Raw genomic sequence first — 19,835 nt, forward strand, 5'->3', positions numbered from 1 at the left:
AGTTGCGACATTTAGTCATTATAATGGTGTAAATGTAGATGATTGGTAGCTTTATAAGCGATAACGAACAATTGAAAAAAATATCTTATGTAGATAACTAACCTATCAAATATTTTAGTTAGATGAAAACTGTCGATGAGAAAATTGTAGAGCAACACGAAAAATTCCCTATACACCTTTCTGTTGCTCAATACGTGCTACGTAAAAGTGTTTCTCCGAGCGTGAGAGAAGCCCGCAAATACGCGCAATATTGCCGCGCGACTGGCTGCTCGAAGAACTTTGCGTGTGTTCGCGGGCTTCTTTCACGCTCGGAAAAACACTTTTATGTAGCACGTATTGAGGAACAGAAAACGTTATCGGGAACTTTTCAGGTCGCTCTAGAAGTTTCTCATTGACGCTTTTCATCTATTTATAATATTTAAGCAATTGATGAATTAATCCAGGCTAGAGAGAGAGAGAATCAAGAGGAAAGGCAGGGAGGTTAACCAGATATGAGTCTCCGGTTTGCTACCCTACACTGGAGATGGGGGATAGGGGTTAAAAAGATGACAGAGAGGAAAACGCAAAAAAAACAAAAAAAACCCGAACGCGCACACATGGAGACACACACACAAAAGGCGTTCCAGTTAAAGTCGTTCACACAGGCCGGTAGATCGCAAGAAGCGCAAAAGCGCTTGCATGGCCTTCTTCTGTGACGGCAGGTCCTTTCGATGTTGCAGGATTCTTTTTTCTGATAGCGGTTGGTCGTCCAATTGGTCAAGTTCCTGGCTGAGGCATGCCCTCTGTGGACTGTACTGCGGGCAGGTGCACAAAATATGGCCAATTGATTCTTCATGGCCGCAGTGGTCACAGGTTGGGGTGTCGGTCATCCCTATGCGGAAGGCATAGGCTTTAGTAAAGGCAACGCCCAACCAAAGTCGATATAAAAGCGTGGCGTCTCTACGGCGAAGCTGTGATGGCGCTCGAAGACTTAATGTTGGGTCAAGTGAGTACAGTCGCGGATTTCTTAAATGTGGCTCATTCCATTGCGACGCGGTGCACTGCCGAGCAAGTAGGCGGAGCTTCCGTGCCGCGTCAGTTCTAGAAAGAGGAATTGGGACGTGGCGCTCCTCAGTATGGGCTGAGCGGGCAGCGTGATCCGCCCGTTCATTGCCGACAATCCCGCAGTGACTTGGAAGCCACTGAAAGGTTATTTCGTGGCCTGCATCACTTATATGGTGTAATGTCTCTGTAATATGGAATATTAGTTGTTCGTGCGGTCCGCGTCGTAAAGGTGACAGTAGAGACTGCAGTGCCGCCTTCGAATCGCAGAATATTGTCCATTTGTGTGGCGGTTCATCACCAATGTGATAAAGAGCAGTAAAGAGCGCTGCGAGCTCTGCTGCCGTCGATGTTGTCGCGTGGGTCGTCTTAAATTTGATTGTTGTAGCTTTCGCTGGTATGAAGATTGCCGCCGTGGAGCTGCTTGGAAGGACAGATCCATCAGTGTAAATATGCGTAGAGTCAAAGTAGTTCTCGTACAAATGTAGTAGCGTGAGCTGTCTAAGGGCTGGTGATGACAGATCAGCTTTTTTCGAGATACCAGGTATTGCGAGGTTGATTTTTGGCTGAGCGAGGCACCATGGAGGGATCGAAGGTCTCGCAGCTGGAGTGAAACAAGCTGGCAATGATTCATCATATGCAGTTATCGTTTGGCTGAAAGATGTGTGTGGCCTGTCCGCTGGTAGAGAGGCTAAATGGTGACGAGGAGTCCAGGCTAGATGCCTTATATGGGTCCTGAGTACTTCAATTTCAATGTGGGTCTTGACAAGGTGGTCTCTAGCGATTGCTATCGTAGCCACTGCGGAAGCACTCTGAGGCAGGCCTAGACAGATCCGGAGCACTTGACCCTGAAGACTTTGTATTGTGCGTAGATTCGTTTTGCCTGTGCTGTTTATTGCTGGCAAGCTGTATCCCAGAAATCCCAGAAAAAGCACCCTGTACAGTTGTAACATGGCACTAGGCGACATTCCCCAGGTCTTGCCAGCGAAAAACTTGAACAGGTGGCAGATGCCTGTCAACCGTTTTTTCACGCAAGATATGTGTGGGCTCCATGACAAGTCCCTGTCGATTATGACACCTAGAAACTTGTACGATCGGACCCGTCGTATTATTTGGCCATTTATCGTTACACTGTAGTTTGCCATGGGTTTGCGCGTAAATGGCACTAGTGCGCATTTCTCGGAGGAAATTTCCAGGCCTCGATTACGGAGGTAGATGGCAGTTTGTGTCGCGGCTTTCTGAATTCTCGCTCGCAGCTGTAGGCGTGTTACTGCAGATGTCCATATGCAGATGTCATCCGCGTACATTGATAGCCTGACTGTGGTTGGCACGTCCTCAAGGAGAGCAATTAGTGTTAGATTGAATAACACAGGGCTAAGTACACCGCCCTGGGGGACGCCGCGGTAGCTATAATGTAGAGAAGTATGGCCTTCCTCGGTGCTTACAAATTAGGCCAATTATCAAATTAGGCGGAGCGAAAAAAAAATCACCTGAGGATCTCCAAGCGACGGCGAACGACATTACCTTGGTTCTGTCCAGCTACGTGGCATGTGCGTATATTTAATGTATTGCTCAAGTTATGTGGGACACCCTGTAAATATGGGGTTTGGAAAGCTGGTCGAGCCCCAACTCCTCCCCCTTCCCCCACCCCAAAAATATATCAAAACTCTCCGCCTATGGTTGTTGATAACGATGATATCTAACATGGCCGTTGAAAAGGATAAGAGCAGTTAGGTAGCCTGGTTCCGTTACATCAGGCTTTATGTCGCAGACTAGCACCTTGCCTACACCAACTTTACCTTGCAAAATTACATGCGCCCGTAAGGAACCCGGTTTTTCTCTCTCTCTCTCTCTCTCTTCCCTGCTTGCTTTCAACCAATACTTCAAGCGTCTCTTGCTCATCTTGCGTGCACTTATATCGCAGCGCCGCCATCGACGTTCCACTTCAACTACACCAAGTCGAGCTCGGAACGTGCCACGCTCCTCTGCGAGGTCGACGGCGCGTTCCCGATGCCGCACCTGAAGATGTACCGGCTCCTACCGGACTCGGACGACGACAAGGCGGAGCTGGTCAACGTGCAGCTAACGACCGAGCGCAGGGACGGCCTGTACCGCGCCGCCATGACGAGCGAGGTGCTGGACGCCAGCCTGCCGCAGGACGAAGAGACGGTGTTCCTGTGCAGCTACTCCTTCAAGGAGATCAAGTACCACCGCTTCCAGAGGCTCGTATACGTCCCCGGTGAGCGACAAGTCCTGCCTTGTGCTGTTCCGTCCTTTTATTTGTTTTCTGTATTTAACGCGGTAGAGTGACGTGGACTGAGGAGATGGCGACTTGAAAGGGCGCTGGTTTCGTTTATCAAGACTGTGGTGAGCACTTACGAGCGCATGCACTCAACCAACTGTACTCGAGACCGTTTTCAGAAGCCAGAATTATTGGAAAATGGTCGTTCGTATCACCAGCGCAGAACCCGACGAGGGCGCTGTGCGGCACCTGAAGTCGACAAATATCTGCGACCGTATGTCGACCTTGTGCGCATCTTCAAGTCTGCGCGCAACTAGTATCCTCTCTCTTCCCTTCTTTCTCACTGTTCGCCCCTTTATCCTCTTCCTCAGCGCAGGGTAGCAAACCTGAAGGGCATCTGGTTGACCTCCCTAGCTTTCCTTGTTTCTCTCTATTTTCCTCTACAAGGGCGCGCCAACAGTAATACACGGTACTTGTTGCTGCGATTGTACTGAATTGATGAAATAGTATTAAGGCCTCGAAGTAACCGCAGTTTGATATTGTATAGAAGAATTGGTGTGTTACGTCGGAAGTCATATGCTGTAAATGCAACAGCACAGGTTGTACCACAGATTCACGGAGGCTACGTCTGAACGTAACAGCGAACGTCTCTGAAGAAGCTGAGCACTAGTCGCTTAATCTACAGCGAAGACTAAAAAGCGCATGTTACGTGTGGTTCATAAGAAAGTAAGAACACAAAAACAAGTCAGGTAGGATGTAAAGGAGTTGACCGTATGCAGCACTTTTATAGGACAAAGAGAAGCGACACGAAATATTTTAATGCATGCCAACGTTTCCACTGGCCAGTTTTCTTCTGTTTGAACGCGCATGCGTTCGCAAACCCCCAAGCAAATGAATCGTACCTGAGTTAGTGCCATTATGTCATACGCCAATTATTTCTCTGCAGTTCACGGTCTTCTGACCATCCAGTGCCTCTGTTGTTTAACGCAAGCCCACACATCGATGTCCAAATTAGGTAATGCATTCAAGAACGGTGCTCTGCTAAAGCAGCAGAAAGGAGTCCCGTTTCCATCCCCTTACTTACAAAACGAGCAACACGCCACGTGACCTCCCCCCCCCCCCCCATGCTTATTAGTAAAGCGAAAATCCTCCTCCGTATGTGGCACATGCGTGAGAAGCTAGGCACAAAGCTCGCGTCATCGTGAACGTCAATCACAGAACAGCAGCGACTGTCGCTTTGAGAATACATGCGTCGATGTGCGTCTGTACAACACACAGCCTAAAGTTATGTTTTTTGTCCACATTTATTTTTTTTCTCAATCACTGCTTTCGTAGCGCTGGAGGCCCACGCGGGGCATAATCCCGAAATAAGGGCCGCAACCGTGGCGCAGTCAGGTCCACTGCAGCGCCCAACCCCGGCCGTGAGGAGGATGAAAAGCTGCTATACTAGGTTACCGTAGTACAAGCGCTAGCCTATAGGAATAAAGGCTCGGACCGTCCCGAGGGACATCGGGTACCCAAGGGGCAATGAACGAGCGACAGCCAATCGAGAGGACACAACGGCCATCTCAGAAGCCAACGACAGTCGGCGTCAGAAGTGTACGAATTCTGTGAGCGCAGAAAAAAGTTGAATTTTGGTGCAGTTTGTGACCATAGCTTGTAAAACTGCACAACGCTGCCTTCGCCTGTACTAGTCGAACACGTGGCGATTTGTTATTGCGACACGGGATCGAAGGTGAGAGGCCGACTCTTGGAGCAGACGAAAAGGAGACGAAAAGCTTGATACAACCTGTGCATATAGCAGGCACTAGCGTGCAGGTAGCGGTGCCTAAGAGCGCACCAGACCGACGGGGCGGCTGGTGGCGACTCTCTCTTACCAATGGGCTGGTTCTTCCTTAAATACCTTTGCGCGTCCCATCGTCGGCAGGAACGAGGCAGGACCGGAGCTGACGTCAACCACGTCACTTTGCTTTTTCGTCAAAGCAGAAGTCCAAGGAGAAGTTTTTTGTCGAAAGAGAAGAAAGAGAAGTTCAAGCTGCATAAAACCGATAAGCGGTTCTGTGGAGCTCTAAAGGCTGCCAGTGTATTCGTCGTGGTGCTCTGTGCCCGCGGACTCCTCAGTTTTGGAGCTTTGCAGGTTGTCCTCAAGGGCAACCACTTCAGAAAAACAAGGGCGGGAGGCAGCGCCCATTGCCCCGATGTAGGTACGCAGTGTAGCATTACAATGAGCACTGATACTGTGGAGATCGGAGTCGGTGGTTCGTGTACTTTTGACGACGACTGGGCTTGATGAAGCGTCCAAGCACGTAGCATAGACGGCGTGAAGGTCTTGTAATCCTTCAAACACCACCACATTGCAACCACCATGCTTCCTCTATTTTTCTTTGAGTGCAGCCAAATTTTTGCTCATATCGGTAACACAAGTTTTCTTATCATTTTGACACGTTTATTTCAGCCATGAACACTCATAACTAAATGGCTCAGCAAGAGTTGGTGAACCAGGTTTTTCTGAGAACAGGCACCAAGTGCAAAGCTTTTATATTCACCTACTCTGATTCAGAGGTCACTTGGGGGCAGTTTTTTTTTTTTTTTTGACCAGATTTGCATGTGCCTCCTGCTACCACTGGTCGAAATAATGCAGAAAACAGAGAAAGTACTACTGACTGCAAAGCTAAAGCGGCATGCAGACCTTGCGCAGAGTAACCTGTCGTCCTTCACAATAAATAGGCGCTAGACAAAACTAATTTTTTTACCTTTTGTGTAATGCGTGTTTGCGAATACAGTGATCCAAGCACGAGCGTAGTGCCAATGACGAATGCCGTAAACTGGCGGCCCTCGCTACTGCCTTTGAGTCTGCCACCGCCCCTTGAACTCCTTCACCAAGCTGTCGCCAACTCTAATCAAAGGCTATGCGGAAATCAGTCTTGAACACTGTGCAGTATATACAAACACAGTACATGTAAGTACACGCGTTATAGCGGAAGCGCTAAAAGAGGCATCCTGAACTGCGTTTCAGTGTTCTTCCGATTCTAACTCAAAAAAAAAGAAAGAAAGCAGAAAACGAAGAAAAGGCAGAGAAAAAAGGGGCGTGTGCGCTAGTTGGGAGCCTACAAAGAGACCACTGCTGCTCTCTCTCTTTTCGCTTCGAAAGATTTAGTCAGCCCGGGGGATGCGTTCAGCGTAAGCATTCGCAGACCGTTTAGGAAGAGAAAGAGCCTTCCCGCTACGGCTGCTTTCCCGCTGCAATGGTCGCCGTGTTGTGAAGCCGACTTCCCCTCTGTGAGTGCGCCTTTGTGCCGCCTTGACACACGCGCGCGCACTGCCCAGGGATTTTGTCGCTTCCGACTCGCTTGTCTGCCGAGCAGAACATACTGTCACATACAGATCGACGCTCGCATTGGATGCGACGACGTTGTCTGTGGGGGAGGCGACGAAGAATGGGCGCCCAGCTCGCAGGCAGCAGGGCGGGGATGGGACTGCTCCCGTCCCGATCTCTTCTGGGGCCACCGCGAGGGAAGCGGGCAAACAAACGACTAGCACGGTGACGCTTCCTCCCTTTAACCTTTCACACTTGTATCCGGAGCTACCGTTTGTTCACGCCTACAGCGCCAGTTGGTTGGTATTCTCAGTGAAAAGCGAAGGAAGAAAGACGAATTCTAAGCCTAAGTGGCCAATTTCGAGGTGTTCATTTCTTTCCTGTGAAGATCCGCAATAATGTTGGCAACGTTATTATCAGTAGCATATTTTCATTTATCCGCCGGGAAAATCCTCTCACGCAGAAAGCGGCAGGTAAAAACAACAAGGAAGCAGACGGGAGAAGCATTTTCTGAATATAGCAAATTAGCTCTGCGGAATTCCGCAAGGTGGAGGCAGGTTTATGAATACAAAAATTGACATCTACTCGTATGTAGCAGGAAGCTACAGAGGAAACCCACACAGGTTTCTCAGAAACAAAGCTTCGGAGACGATTTTTGCTTCAACTACGAAGCTTTGTTTCTAAGAGACCCGCGTGGGTTTCTTTGCAGCTTCGTACTGCATACGGGTGGACGCCAATTATTCCTTGCACGAAGCCATTTCTGCACTGGTTTCTTTCTGTAATTGCTATATACCAATAGATCCTTCTCGATACCACGCATCGTTCTTTATTGCTGTCCTCTAGTATTGTACCAGCCCTGCTCATTGTTTATTTCTCTTTTCCTCTTTCTATTCCTCTTTCCCAGTGTAGGGTACCAAACCCAATGCTCGTCTGGTTGACCTCCCTGCGTTTCCTCTCCTTGCTTTATATCTCTCTGCGGATTTTAACTAACATCTGCTTCTGGTAAATGCTTTATGTAGGAGCAATGAGGTGGTAATGGAACACCGCTTTAAAGTTCAATGTTGTGTAAAAACGGTAGCATGTGTGCTGCACCACATGAAGAAAAACTGCAGCTTCAACGATAAAATTTCCCCAGCTTGCAAAAAACCTTCAACATTTCTAAAGCCACACATAAAGAAATACATATAATTGAGAGTTAAACGGTTTGTTGCATCGTTGAGCTATGGAGTGCCCCAGAGTCCAGAAAAACAGTTCCTACTTCGCCAATTCGAAAAGTAACATACGACCTTAGCGACGTCCGAACAATAATGCGATTGCACACCTGTTGCGCAGTAGCAACCAAGTATAGTGACACCACTCCTACGTTAAGGTTTTGCGTGCACGCCCTGTTTCTGTCTTCTAAACTTGGACGTCTAAGCCGCTAGAAAAACGAAGCCTTCAGAAATTGTGCTGCAGGGATTTCTGGCGCGACTAAGAACATTTTTTTCTTCTTCAAACGCTTCTTACCTATTATAATGATTCGGACACGAAGCATCGCCACGACAAACCGGCTTAGTTCTCCACTAGTACATTTGTCAGTACGTAACTGTTTCAGTCCGTAGTAACGTTACATTGTGTAGGCCGCCGTCACCTTTCGCTTACTTTTTCTTTCCCAAAGGACATCGACGCACATGATTTATCTCTAGTGGCGTCGATGGTCGCGCTGAAGATGTCTATTCTTAAACGTATTCACTGCGAGCGGGTTTCGTGGAAGCCGCTCTCCTTTATATCTTAAGCTTTCTTTCTGCGTGCAGCTTGGGTTCAGTTGTTCGACTGCTGCTGAGTGCATCCTGCATCAAGTTGAATTGTTCATATACGATTCACAAGGTGTTACGCACGCTTCCTCCCCTAGTTCTTATGGAACTTCGTATCTCACTGCTATTTATGCGCATTCTTTTCTCTCTCTCATGGTTACCATTGCATTGTTCTGTTACTTTTATGTTAGAAATTTGTATTCAGCTTTTTATTTGCACCACAGCCATGGAATCGGGACGACTTCATGCACTGAATCAGCATACCATGTCATAGTTTACACGAAAGTATCACATTTTATCGGGGCAGTCATGTTGTCAACCGGAGTGTGCAGGAAAAGTAGAAGTTAGTTGGACGTAACAGTTCTGCGAAAACTAGAGAGGTTGAGAAAAGTAATTAATAAAGGGAAAATGAGACATCCACCCTGCTACAAGAGAAGCCCATACGGCTTCCTCGAAAGAAAAGCCGCATTTTTCGAACGAATTTTTCTTCAACTACGAGGCTTTTCTTTCGAGGAACACTCATGGGTTTCCTTTGTAGCAGTTAGCTATGTTTGGGTACATGTCTCATTTTCCCTTTATTAAGTAGAAGTTAGTTATTGAAGAAAGGCCTTCTCCTGTCCCTGTTTCGCCATTGATGCAAGTGACGTGGCAGTTTATTTTATTTATACTTTCACCAATGCACTAGAGAACTTGCCCTACTGCCGCTTTAAGACGACGTCGAATAGAAGTGACTGGCTTGCTTTTGACGTCATCATCGCTTCTGACGCAGTAGAAGGAACACAAGATGCAATAGAAGCGTCGAAAGGTTGTCAAGGTTTGAAACACAGGGACTGCTGGAAAGGAGTGTCTTGGGGCCCCTTTAGTGAGGCTCGGATCGCCGCCTGGTGAGCTTTACGTTGCAGTCGCTGGTACATGCCACAACTCGCTGGCTATAGGCGCGAAAACGCGGCAGAGCGCCACGTGGTGCTAGGCGGCTTCGAAGCACGGTGGGTTGGAGGGTAACTCTGGAAACAGGGCGGTTGTGGACGCGCTCCCGACTCTGGGCTGATGGAACACTCCCCCTCTGTGCATTTCCACCCGGGAGCTCTGGCAATCAACTTACCAAACGCTGAGAGCTCTGCCTCCCGCTGCTTCGGCTCAACAGATACGTGTTTGTTGGCCTGTTTGTATGCTCATCTGCGTATCTACCCAAGACCTTCGCTACGCGTCGGCGATTTACGTGCGTTCTTTCTTTTTTCTGACTTCTTTTTGCTCAACGAAACGATTCTTCTCTGTCGTCCCATTCGCTTCTTTATGTTCCTCTGGTCTTGCGCCGGTACACGTTTTTCTTTTTTCTTTTCGAGGAGCGTAGTAGCACATTACTCACACAATACTTGCTCTTCTCACTTTTTTCAAGGAGAAACAAAGGTGACAAACAAATCGAGCAGTTGTCTTCGCCTTAAAGGGACCATGAACCACTTTTACGCGTAAGCGTACATGGCCCGGCCCCTCTGTGACATCGACGAAATGTTTCTTTTTTTAGAAGTCGAGAAATGTTTTTTGTAGTTAGACTATTTCAGAAATACATCGATGCACAAAGTTCTTTATTGCGTTCCGCAGAAGCGGAGTTATTAGCAATCAAACATACCGTTCGCGGTTCTTCCGCTGCTTCGACTTGCACTGAGGAGGCTACAGCGGAGCGGCGCGCGCCCACAACGCTCCGTCTATCGTGGACGCCACCGTGGCGCGCAGCTCAAATTCGATTCTGGATGTTTAAGTAAACGCCACAACTTCCAATTTCGGCGCCTACGACGCGCCAAACGCGGTTGTCGTCAGCGAGCCGCAGAGCGCACAGCCAGCGGACTCGTCGCGGCACCTTGCGGCGGCCGTGGTATCTCCGCTACGTAGCAGACCGCGGCTACGTGCAACTTTTTTTTATGGGGTTTTACGTGCCAAAACCACTTTCTGATTATGAGGCACGCCGTAGTGGAGGAGTCCGGAAATTTCGACCACCTGGGGTTCTTTAACGTGCACCTAAATCTAAGCTCACGGGTGTTTTCGCATTTCGCCCCCATCGAAATGCGGCCGCCGAGGCCGGGATCCGATCCCGCGACCTCTTGCTCAGCAGCCCAACACCATAGCCACTGAGCAACCACGGCGGGTGGCTACGTGCAACTGCAACGTTTGCTTTGTGCACGACATGGCTCGAGTGCTCGCTCGCGCTCAGATTCTCCCGTCTGGTTGTGTTATGCGGTGCGGATCGACTTTGGCCTCCGCCAGCTTTACCGACGGACAGTAGCCACTTCCAACTTGCGCATTTTGAAGCGCTATCAATAGCGAACTCTGCGAAGGCGTCTAACCAGGAGCGGCCAGGAGCGAGCGCGCGTTGGCAAGCGTGCGTGTGGTTCAATGCTAGTTGGCCGTTAGTCGAAGTTAGCGAGAATCGATGGCTACGACACCGCTAAGCAAGCTTAATTCCCACGTGGGCGGCCGCGACCGAGCGGGAGCAAACGATAGTTGGCTTCTTCTGGAAGCGCGTAATTTTTATCGAAATTCGGATGCAGATTTGCGCTTATTTCAGCCTGTTTGTTAAACAGCGTCTATAAATATACACAGTCAAAGTAGTAAGAAACGCACTAATCCAAAACACCCTCCTTGATTGATGTCAACTATTCACCAATAGCAGCCGCTTATTTGAATCTGCTATATTACGAACTGAAGCGTCCAGAAAAGATTGAGGAACAGGCTTCCGTTGAAAAAGGAGCGTTTGAGAGAAGGGTGACTTCGCACACCGCTTGCGAGTTCCACGCGCCGCGTACGACTGCTAAATTTGGCTGAGATGTTCACAGCAGCGTATGCTATCCGAGAACTGTGTTTTTTTTTTCACCAAGCCCCAGGGGTGGTTCAGGGCCCCTTTAAAGGTGTATATAAAGATGAGGAAAGGAGTACTTGTCGTCTGTCGTAGCACCGGTGGCTAATTTTCTTGCGCATGAATTGAACCAAAATTACCAAAAAATAGCAAGCTGTTAGAAGACAGCGGTTAGAAGAGCAGTGCAAACAAAGTAGCATCCGGTGATAACGTGTAACACACGGATATACGTAGCTACGAGCATAATGCACGTAAGTGTCGAATAAATCAAAGCTATATAAATCGTGGCAGGTATGGCGCTCTAACGTAATTAAAACAATTTTCAGAAACCGTCTACAATGATTGTCACTGTAAGCGAATAGCCCGAACGAAATAAACAAACCAGCATGTAGCAGCCCCCCCCCCCCCTCCTGCCACCCTCCATCCTTTTCACTTTCCCGTTCTTCCCGCTACTTCCCGCAACTCTGTTGCGCGAGGGCACAGGCCTTTTCTCTCAGTGCCTTCTATCGCAAGTCCGACCACAGATCATCGACCACTGCCGAGTACAACCCACCGACCGTTGCAAACCCTAAAAACGGTCGAAAGAGGCAAAGAAAGCTATCCGATTTAAAGAAAGGCTTATAATAAAGCACTGGAAAGACAAGTGGACGCTAACGTCGTTAGGCTCGTAAAAAGAAAACAAAGCTGAATGATATATAAACAAACTGCTGCCCATAAGTGTGATAAGGCTTATAAAGTAAAATTGAGTTAGGGCAGGGAGCACTGTGCACCTACAATGCATATAGTGAATATATGCATATAGTGAATATATGCATTGAATATATCATTTACTTCGTGCCATGAGAACAACAGCACCCGAAAGTCGGTAAACAGTTGTTATTAATGTGCGCTATCCTTCGCAAACGCAAGAGCAATTATGCAGTGTAACCACGCAGGTATTTACGGAACAACATGCCGCTGTGCCATTTGGCAAGACATGTTGCTTAAATATACTGAATCTTGTGCTCTATAGTTGATCAACCGATGAATTAATACCGTTCTGGTCATACCCGACCCCCAGAAACGCGGTCGCCTCACTCCTTTCATCTCCGTAATTTGACATGTATCATCTGGAATGCTTACCTCAGCGAGACTGCTAACTTTGCCGTACGCGGCTTGTTTGCAGAGTGACCGCCAATACGGCTCTCGCTCGTCGCACCTGGTCCCATAAATTAAACACCAGACGGCCGCAGCTTCTCAGGTCAGACATGCGTGGAGTGCACACGCACACACTTCGCAGAGCCGTGATGAGGCAGCCGAGCCGAAGGCCGCAACTCGGCAACTCGCGGCTTAGCGAACGGAGCAGTCCCAGCCTATAAAGCCAAGCAGGCTAGCCTTCTTCCTGACCGGCGAAGTTCCACGAGGCTGGTCAATTCATTCCGCGACTTCCGCAGCACAGCGCTAAGGGTCGACTCTTCCCGGACCCTTTAGCCCCCTCACCTTTTCCTCACTCATCGTGTCTTCGCCCGAAAGCACGGTGGTGCTCCGAGAAGCCGCCGCACAGCCTCCCTCTCCCCTTTTCCTCTAACCCAGCAACGATCATCTGCAGGGCCGCGGCAGCAGACGAAGCCATTCATGAGCGGATTTCTTACTCCGGGACAGACAGAGACTCATTTGGAGGCCAGCGGGTTCTGCGCGGCGGGAGCTGACCGGGAAGGCCGGACGGCTCGCTGGATCGTTCTGCGGAATGCCGTTTTAATTACGTCTTCCAGCCGCAATCCCGAATCCCCTTTCCTGACCCGCCTTCGCGTCCTCGCGTCTCTCCGGCGTCGTTCTTGGCTGCACGATGGTCCCTCGGTAGCAAAGCGTTCCAGCGGTCCCCTGTATACCCCGAGCACCGCACGCCTCTCTGCCTCTGTACGCCCCTGCCTGCCCGCCTGCCTGCGCACGCACAGCGTGGAGTGATGCGGCCTGCGCGCCCGATCCGTGGAGGAAGTGATTTCGAAAGAGAGAGCCTTCCTGCGCCGTCGCGCCCGCTTTAGTTCCAGTTGCGGGGACGCGTTTTCGATATAGCTCCCGACACAGGAGCGCGTTGCCCACGCTGTATGAATGTAGGCTACTTCGAATGCGATATATACGCCAGAAAAAAAAATTACTCTCTGATTTTACGTACCCAAACCACGATATCATTATAAGGCAGGCCGTAGCGGGGTGCTCCGGGTTAATGCTAGCCACGTGGTATTCTTTAACTTACACCCAACTATACGTACACGAGCAGTTTTGCATGACGCCCCCATCTAAATACGGCCGCCCAACCTGCGGTCTTACCAGCGACATCAAGATCAGCTGCGCAACGCCATAGCCATTAAGCAATATCGTTGCTGTTCTTGGCTGTCATAATGTCCGCCTTTGGGGCATTCCATTTTTCTGTCGCACAAGTTCAGGTTCTGAGGAGCGAAGTTCACTGCTGACTTGTTAATCTAGACCAGTGACTAGCGTAACGTGAAAGTAACTGCCAGTGAGCTATATAAATGTAGAAGAGAGGACGGTATTTTAGTTAATTAGCCTGTCTAAGAACAATAAATAATAGCCATTATGCCACGTTCCGCACCCAATTGAGGAGCGCAGCAGAGAGATTCAGCTTGCAGTCGTCGGCGGACGAAGCTCAACCGAATATCTAAGCTTTCATGTCAATAAAAATAACAAGCGTTTGCATATGCATTTTAAAGCGCAGATTTCTTTACCTACCCTCCAGGGTTTGGATACTGGATTGTGTAAGCGCTAATGACAGTGGAGATTCCTCTGCGACTGACTGCGAATGACTGACTAATAGTTTCCTTTTCTCTCCTTATCCATTCTTCCCCTTTCCCCCCTCCCCAACTGCAGGGTAGCCAACTGGGCACGTCTTTGGTTAACCTCCTTAGCTTCCCCTCTTCGTTTCTCTCTCTCTCTCTCTCTCTCTCTCTCTCTCTCTCTCTCTCTCTCTCTCTCTCTCTCTCTCTCTCTCTCCAGGGTTTGGCACGCATGTATGCTGCTACTCGGTCGCTTGCTATCTGGGCAGATATATTTGTGGACATACATATATACGAAACTTAAATATATGCCCGGACTGCTAGTACGAGCAAACATGCTTGTATGACCCTCGTATGCATGCGCACCGACAATGCAGTGCCAGTAAGTGTACCTCTGTTCTTTGTAATGAAAAAAAAAGTCCTGTCATAAGAGTTGAACATATAAGTCGGCTTATAGGTGTTTCAAAAGCACACCGACCTCTCTATGAAATAGCGCATTATATTCTACAATTTTTTTTTATTTACCTAACGTTCTTCAATTTAGCCATTCCCTAGACGCCACTAGGTCTGTGCCCATTCTTGGCCAATCCTCCAGAATTGGTATGTGTCACTGTGACACGAGAGGTGTAAATAATCTTTAAATGTAGCAAAATACCTGTCCTACTTTTCTGCGCATACACATGTCGTCACCACTCTTCCCTCAACCAGCGTCATACATCATGCATCGCCTTCGTCCTCGGGGACATCACTAGGTAGACGTCTCACGCTGTGCATCACCCTAATTTGGTGCTTTCATTTCGGCATAGCTTTTGAGCGGTGTAGTTCATAAACATAGAGGTTGCACGATAATAAAGTTGTGACCTTTGCAGTAAGCAAACAAACTTCCCTTGAGATTGCACGCTGCACAGGATGAAGGGAAACGCAATTGTAGTTGTATAGGTTGTACACGAATCAACACAAACCACTTGACTGAAGCTTCGCTTCAGATGGGTTTCAAGATCTGCGTTGGATTTGCATAATTTTTACTTCTGGCCTTGAAAAGGTGCTCTAACAGTCCTTATAGTTCTATGTCGCTTGTGCAGCGTCGTATAGCTGCGATTGTCATAATCTCTACTCCGACTTCAGGCGGACAGCCACCTTATCGTCGTAGCACGCCACTATGAGACCAGTACTATTGCTCTCGCATATGGACGGCAGCTGTTTTCTCACAGTTCATTTTTTTAAAGCTGCGAACGTAAAGTTCATGTCTACGTGTGCGCTTGAAATGCGCCACGGTGTAAGAGAAATAGAAAGCAAAGGACTGCCAGAGTAGGTAATTTATTATTTCTTAGTATTTAACGACGAAGACCACCCTCAATGTGCGCCACCTGCATAAACACCTTGTCCTTTGAAGATTTGCGTTCGTATTCGACAGGAAACACCAGTGTGGTCTCGTCTCGTCGTAAAGGCATCGATAAGGGAACGATAATTTTTCACGCGCCGCGCCATTGCTTTAGCAATAGCCCTCGACTGTACGAACCACGCGCCACGCCCCGCGTCTAAGCGAAAACCGCGCCTCGTTACGCTCGCGATTTCGCCGGGGTCGCCCGTTTTTAGCCGCAACCGCCGCCTATACTTCACGCGTCGCGGAGCACGCATCTCGCTGCGCGCGCGCACATGTTACGTACACGCGCTCTCGCCACTTCGGGACAAGCGCCGTTTACGCACGCGAGCGCAACCCCCCCGGAACAAACTTCTACTCCCGCCCCATTAACCGCACTCACGAAAAGCAAGACGGTTTCCGGAGGCTGGGCCCACATCCCATGCCGCGCCACCGCCGCTCCTGTCCCAGCTCCGTGCTCACGACGAACTCTGACCGGAAACCCGCACCCCGAGTCTATGCCGTCTCGGGGTCGCAGTGACGCTATACGCTACTACGTTCCTGGCATAGTGCAGTTGTAGACAGGGAAAGGGAGTGACGCACATGTTGCCCCGCAGGCGTTGCCAGTAATAGAAACGACGTTCTTCCCACGTCCCGTATCGTGGGCATAAACGTAGCGTGTCGCCCTGACTCGCTGCGACGTGGAGACGCGCAGGGCATCCGGGGCACACCGTTGAGACAGCGGGTGTATACGGTCGCGACGGCTCGACTTTCGGAACGCCGCCAATAGCAGAGACGAACGGCAGGGCGCGGACTCAGAAACGACCGACGTCGTCCCAAAGGCGTGATTCTCTTAACGGAAGTATACCGCCGGCTGCTTTATGAACAGGCCCAGACCCCCAGTATACGTCGGGGCACTCGGTGCCATGTCATCTCGGTCTCATCTTTATCTGTCACCGTTAGAAGCTGGTGTTTCCGTATAACTTTTGGTCATCCCGGTGCAGGCAAATTGAGTGTATTCATAACTCTGAATGGGACGTCTGTGCAAGATTAGCCGTTAAAAGTGTGGCTACCGTGAACTCACTAAGGCGTCTATACTGAGCTGTTAATGGATAAATAATAGTTAATTTTGCCTAGTGAAGTGCTCACTTGACTGAACACCATTACTTATCCCACGGACCCTACACACTGCAAGCTTTTGAGGCAAACGCGTGTCGGTAAACCGTGAGCAAATTATCTCATTGTCACAAGCTCATTACTTTTAATTTTAGCGCTGAAGTGGGTGGTTGCACTTCACGAATGCTCTGTGTCCCTCACAATCGGTACTTTAATTTCGGGGAGCAAACGAGTGAATCTCGTGGACGTTACTAGCGCGTCTCCTTTGAAGGCAAACCTCATGGCTTATAGAAAGGAAAGAAAGGAAATGCAGGGATGGATGCAGGAAGGAACGAAAAAACAAAGGGTGAAGGAGGGCGGGAAATTACCCAGTTTGTCTAGACGATTGCATGCTAGAAAGTGTAGGAAGAGCTAACTAATAACTGGCTCTAATACCTGCTGCGAACCGGCAGGCGCCTTTTACTTCCACGTACAGCTACACGTGTTAGCGAAAAACAAACTGACAAAGGCTAAATGATATTTCCGTGGTATTCTAAAGACGAACACACCTGCCGCACCTGCTTGAGATCGCGTAACAATTGAACAAAAAGAGAATAACAGCAATAAAGAATATATGTATGTATGGCCACAGACCCGAAGCACAAGAAATGTGCTCTCAGAGCCAGCTGTCAGGAAATATTCGTTCACCTAAAAGATCGCATACACGGCGCATCGCAGCGCGAAGTGTCACCGCAATAATTTCTAACGCGCCGGCAGCACCCAAACCGCGCCCGCAGAGGTGATTCGCGAAGGCCGCGCAGGGTCGCGCACATCGCCGCGCGCAATGTAGCCCCCGTCAGAGAGCGCGGCTCGGGAAGAATGGCGCCGTTATTCGCAATGGCGAGCCGTTCGTAACCCCGTAATTGCTTCGATGGAAGTTTCTCGCCCGCTTGCCTGCTCCGCTCAGTGTAGCTGTAGCGTTTTCTCTCGCGATTCGCGCCGAAACTCGAGGAACCTCTCTTTCTCTCGCGCACTTGCTTGCTTGCTAGTTTGCGGTCGCGCCATCATCGCAACCGCCCGGAGCCTGGGCCCCCGTTCGTACGACGATCTCTCGCACCACCCTGGTCATCCGGAGTGCGCGCGTGGAAGTCTACGGCGATTAAAAGGGATTTGCGATGCGAAACGGCCGTCGTTAATATAAGGGCGCACCAACCGTCGCTTCGCGCCAGAGCGGAGGAAAGCCTCGAGTTCTTTTGGCCAGCCACGCCATAGCGGCGTGGGTTCCGCGCTCCTTTTCAGCCGTTTCCATTTTCTCGCACGCGATCCGTTCTCATTTCGAGCAGATCGCTATGTTTGGTGCGGCGTGATGGTGTTTAAAGAAACTCTGCGCAAGTAACGGGCAGTGTAAGCGATCAGAAATGTCATACGTTTCGTGTGTCAGATGTCCCGGGAGTTGTTGCTCATTTCAAGCGTCCTACGAGTTCCAAAACTACACACATAATTCAGAGGGGGGGAGGGGGGGTGAATCACTGACGAAAGGGCTGATTTGACCTTTCATCTGCAGTGCGAAGGAAGCGGCGGCAGCCGGTGATGAAGGTTTAGGCAGGTAGCATATCCTTGAAGTTGTGCGACGGCTGTCCTTGTGCGAGTGCGCTCTGATGAGCCTTCCAGTGCTCAGTGTTTCCCTCCTTATTTATTAAAGCTTGAGATCGCAGGTCAGATTTTAAGTTTCGACCACCGCATTCCTATGGAGGAGGAATCCAAATATGCTCGCGCGCGGTGCCTTGGGTGGAAATGAATGAACCCCAGGTGGTCAAAATTATTCCTGAGTCCTCCACTATGGCGTCTCTTAAAGCCCACTGTACTGTTTAAAGACGTCCAGCGCCACTATCTATTTTAATTATTTATTAGCAGCAGGCGATTTTTTTCTTGTGAGGTAGATCTAAGGAAAAGTTATAGTCTCGACGAGCAACAAACCAAGTATTACATGAAGGCCCGTATCGAAGATGGCCTTACGATAGGGCGTTTCATCGGGAGCATCTGCATCAATCCACGTGTGCTATATCTACAGATTTGAAACATTGTAGAGAACGCTGGTGCACGTGCATATGCGAAATTAAAAGGTACCGTAAGCGTTGTACGAAATGAAAGTTATTTCACAAACAAGTTTTTCAAGTTAACAGGAAGTTTGTGGAAGCACTGACTTTCCAGTCGCTCTGTAGTTTCTACGTGTGGGCCTTCGCCGCGAAGTCGGAAGCAAGCGTGTTTTATGCCTGTACTGTTCTTATGCCAATAGGAGATGTGCGAAGCACTGGAAGTAAGATTTTCTTTTCCACACAATTAAATTGCCTTACGCAAGATGGCCGACCTCCATCTCACAGCTCCATTGAACTGAGAAGAGGCTTGCAAAGAGTGAGGATGTATCAAATTAAGGAAGAGAGTGTGGCCAGGAGATGGCGGCACCAGTTCGTGCGCTTCTGCTTTATTTCCACTTCTGGAGCGACGTCCGCCATCTTGTGTGGGTCAAACCATATGTGTGTAGAAGCGCGCTTGTGGGAATTTTGCATGTGACGTTGTGGAGGTGTGCACTTTTTCTTTGTAGCGCACAGGCGTGTAATTCTTGCGGCATGTGATCCGTTTCCATCACTTGCAGATTTCAATTGCAGTGTGATCGGGTTTCCATTTAACGTAGTGAGGATAGCCGAGACGGCAAGCGTTCGAAAATTCTTGTCTCTACAGCACGTACAAAGTGACCGGTGACTGCATGCATTCGAGTGTACCTACGTGTGCGTTCGTATACGAGTCCGACTCCTACCATGCCGAACTGCACGTTGAAGGAACTGCCACTGCTATGTCGTAAGCCTACTACAATTTTGTAAAAACAGCACGGAATACTTCTCTCATTCTCTCTCTTTTTATTCCTACACCGCTCCTCGAGTGCAGGGTAGGAAACGGAACTTGCGTCCGGTTAACCTCGCTGCCTTTCCTCTCTCTCTCTCTCTCTCTGTCTCTGTCTCTCAGCACGGAATACAGGCGAATACGAAGGCTGACGAGGCAGGTGACTTTAGGCAAGAGATACGTATATGTGTAAAATTTTATCGACATGCAATTTGGAAATTGGTACCGATAATACTATTATTTTGAACAACGGGAAATGAATAATAAAATAAAACGCAACATGCCAATGACGGAAGCCAACTAACGACTTTTGCATGCCGAGTGCGGTGCTCTACTAACTGAGCTACGGTGACCGCGACATTCAGCCCACTCTTGGCTGCCTAGCTAAAATATGCGAGTGTTCGCAGCGCCGCTCGTGGCTATTCCAGAGAACGTGGAACGCCTTTTGAACCGGACGCTTAACATAGCGCG

At 49.2% G+C, this 19,835-nt stretch overlaps 1 protein-coding gene across 2 annotated transcripts in view; it reads left to right on the forward strand.

Annotated features, from left to right (window-relative positions):
* The window catches only part of LOC135904588 (uncharacterized), a 348,163-nt gene that overhangs the window by 208,605 nt on the left and 119,723 nt on the right, over positions 1 to 19,835 (forward strand). For both annotated transcript variants that reach the window (XM_065435447.2, XM_065435448.2), the window contains exon 3: positions 2,966 to 3,280. In XM_065435447.2, coding sequence (XP_065291519.1) covers positions 2,966 to 3,280 — 315 coding nt within the window. The remainder of the gene's footprint in view (positions 1 to 2,965; positions 3,281 to 19,835) is intronic.

Source organism: Dermacentor albipictus, chromosome 4 (genome assembly GCF_038994185.2).
Source record: "Dermacentor albipictus isolate Rhodes 1998 colony chromosome 4, USDA_Dalb.pri_finalv2, whole genome shotgun sequence".
Classification (NCBI taxonomy): Eukaryota; Metazoa; Arthropoda; class Arachnida; order Ixodida; family Ixodidae; genus Dermacentor; species Dermacentor albipictus.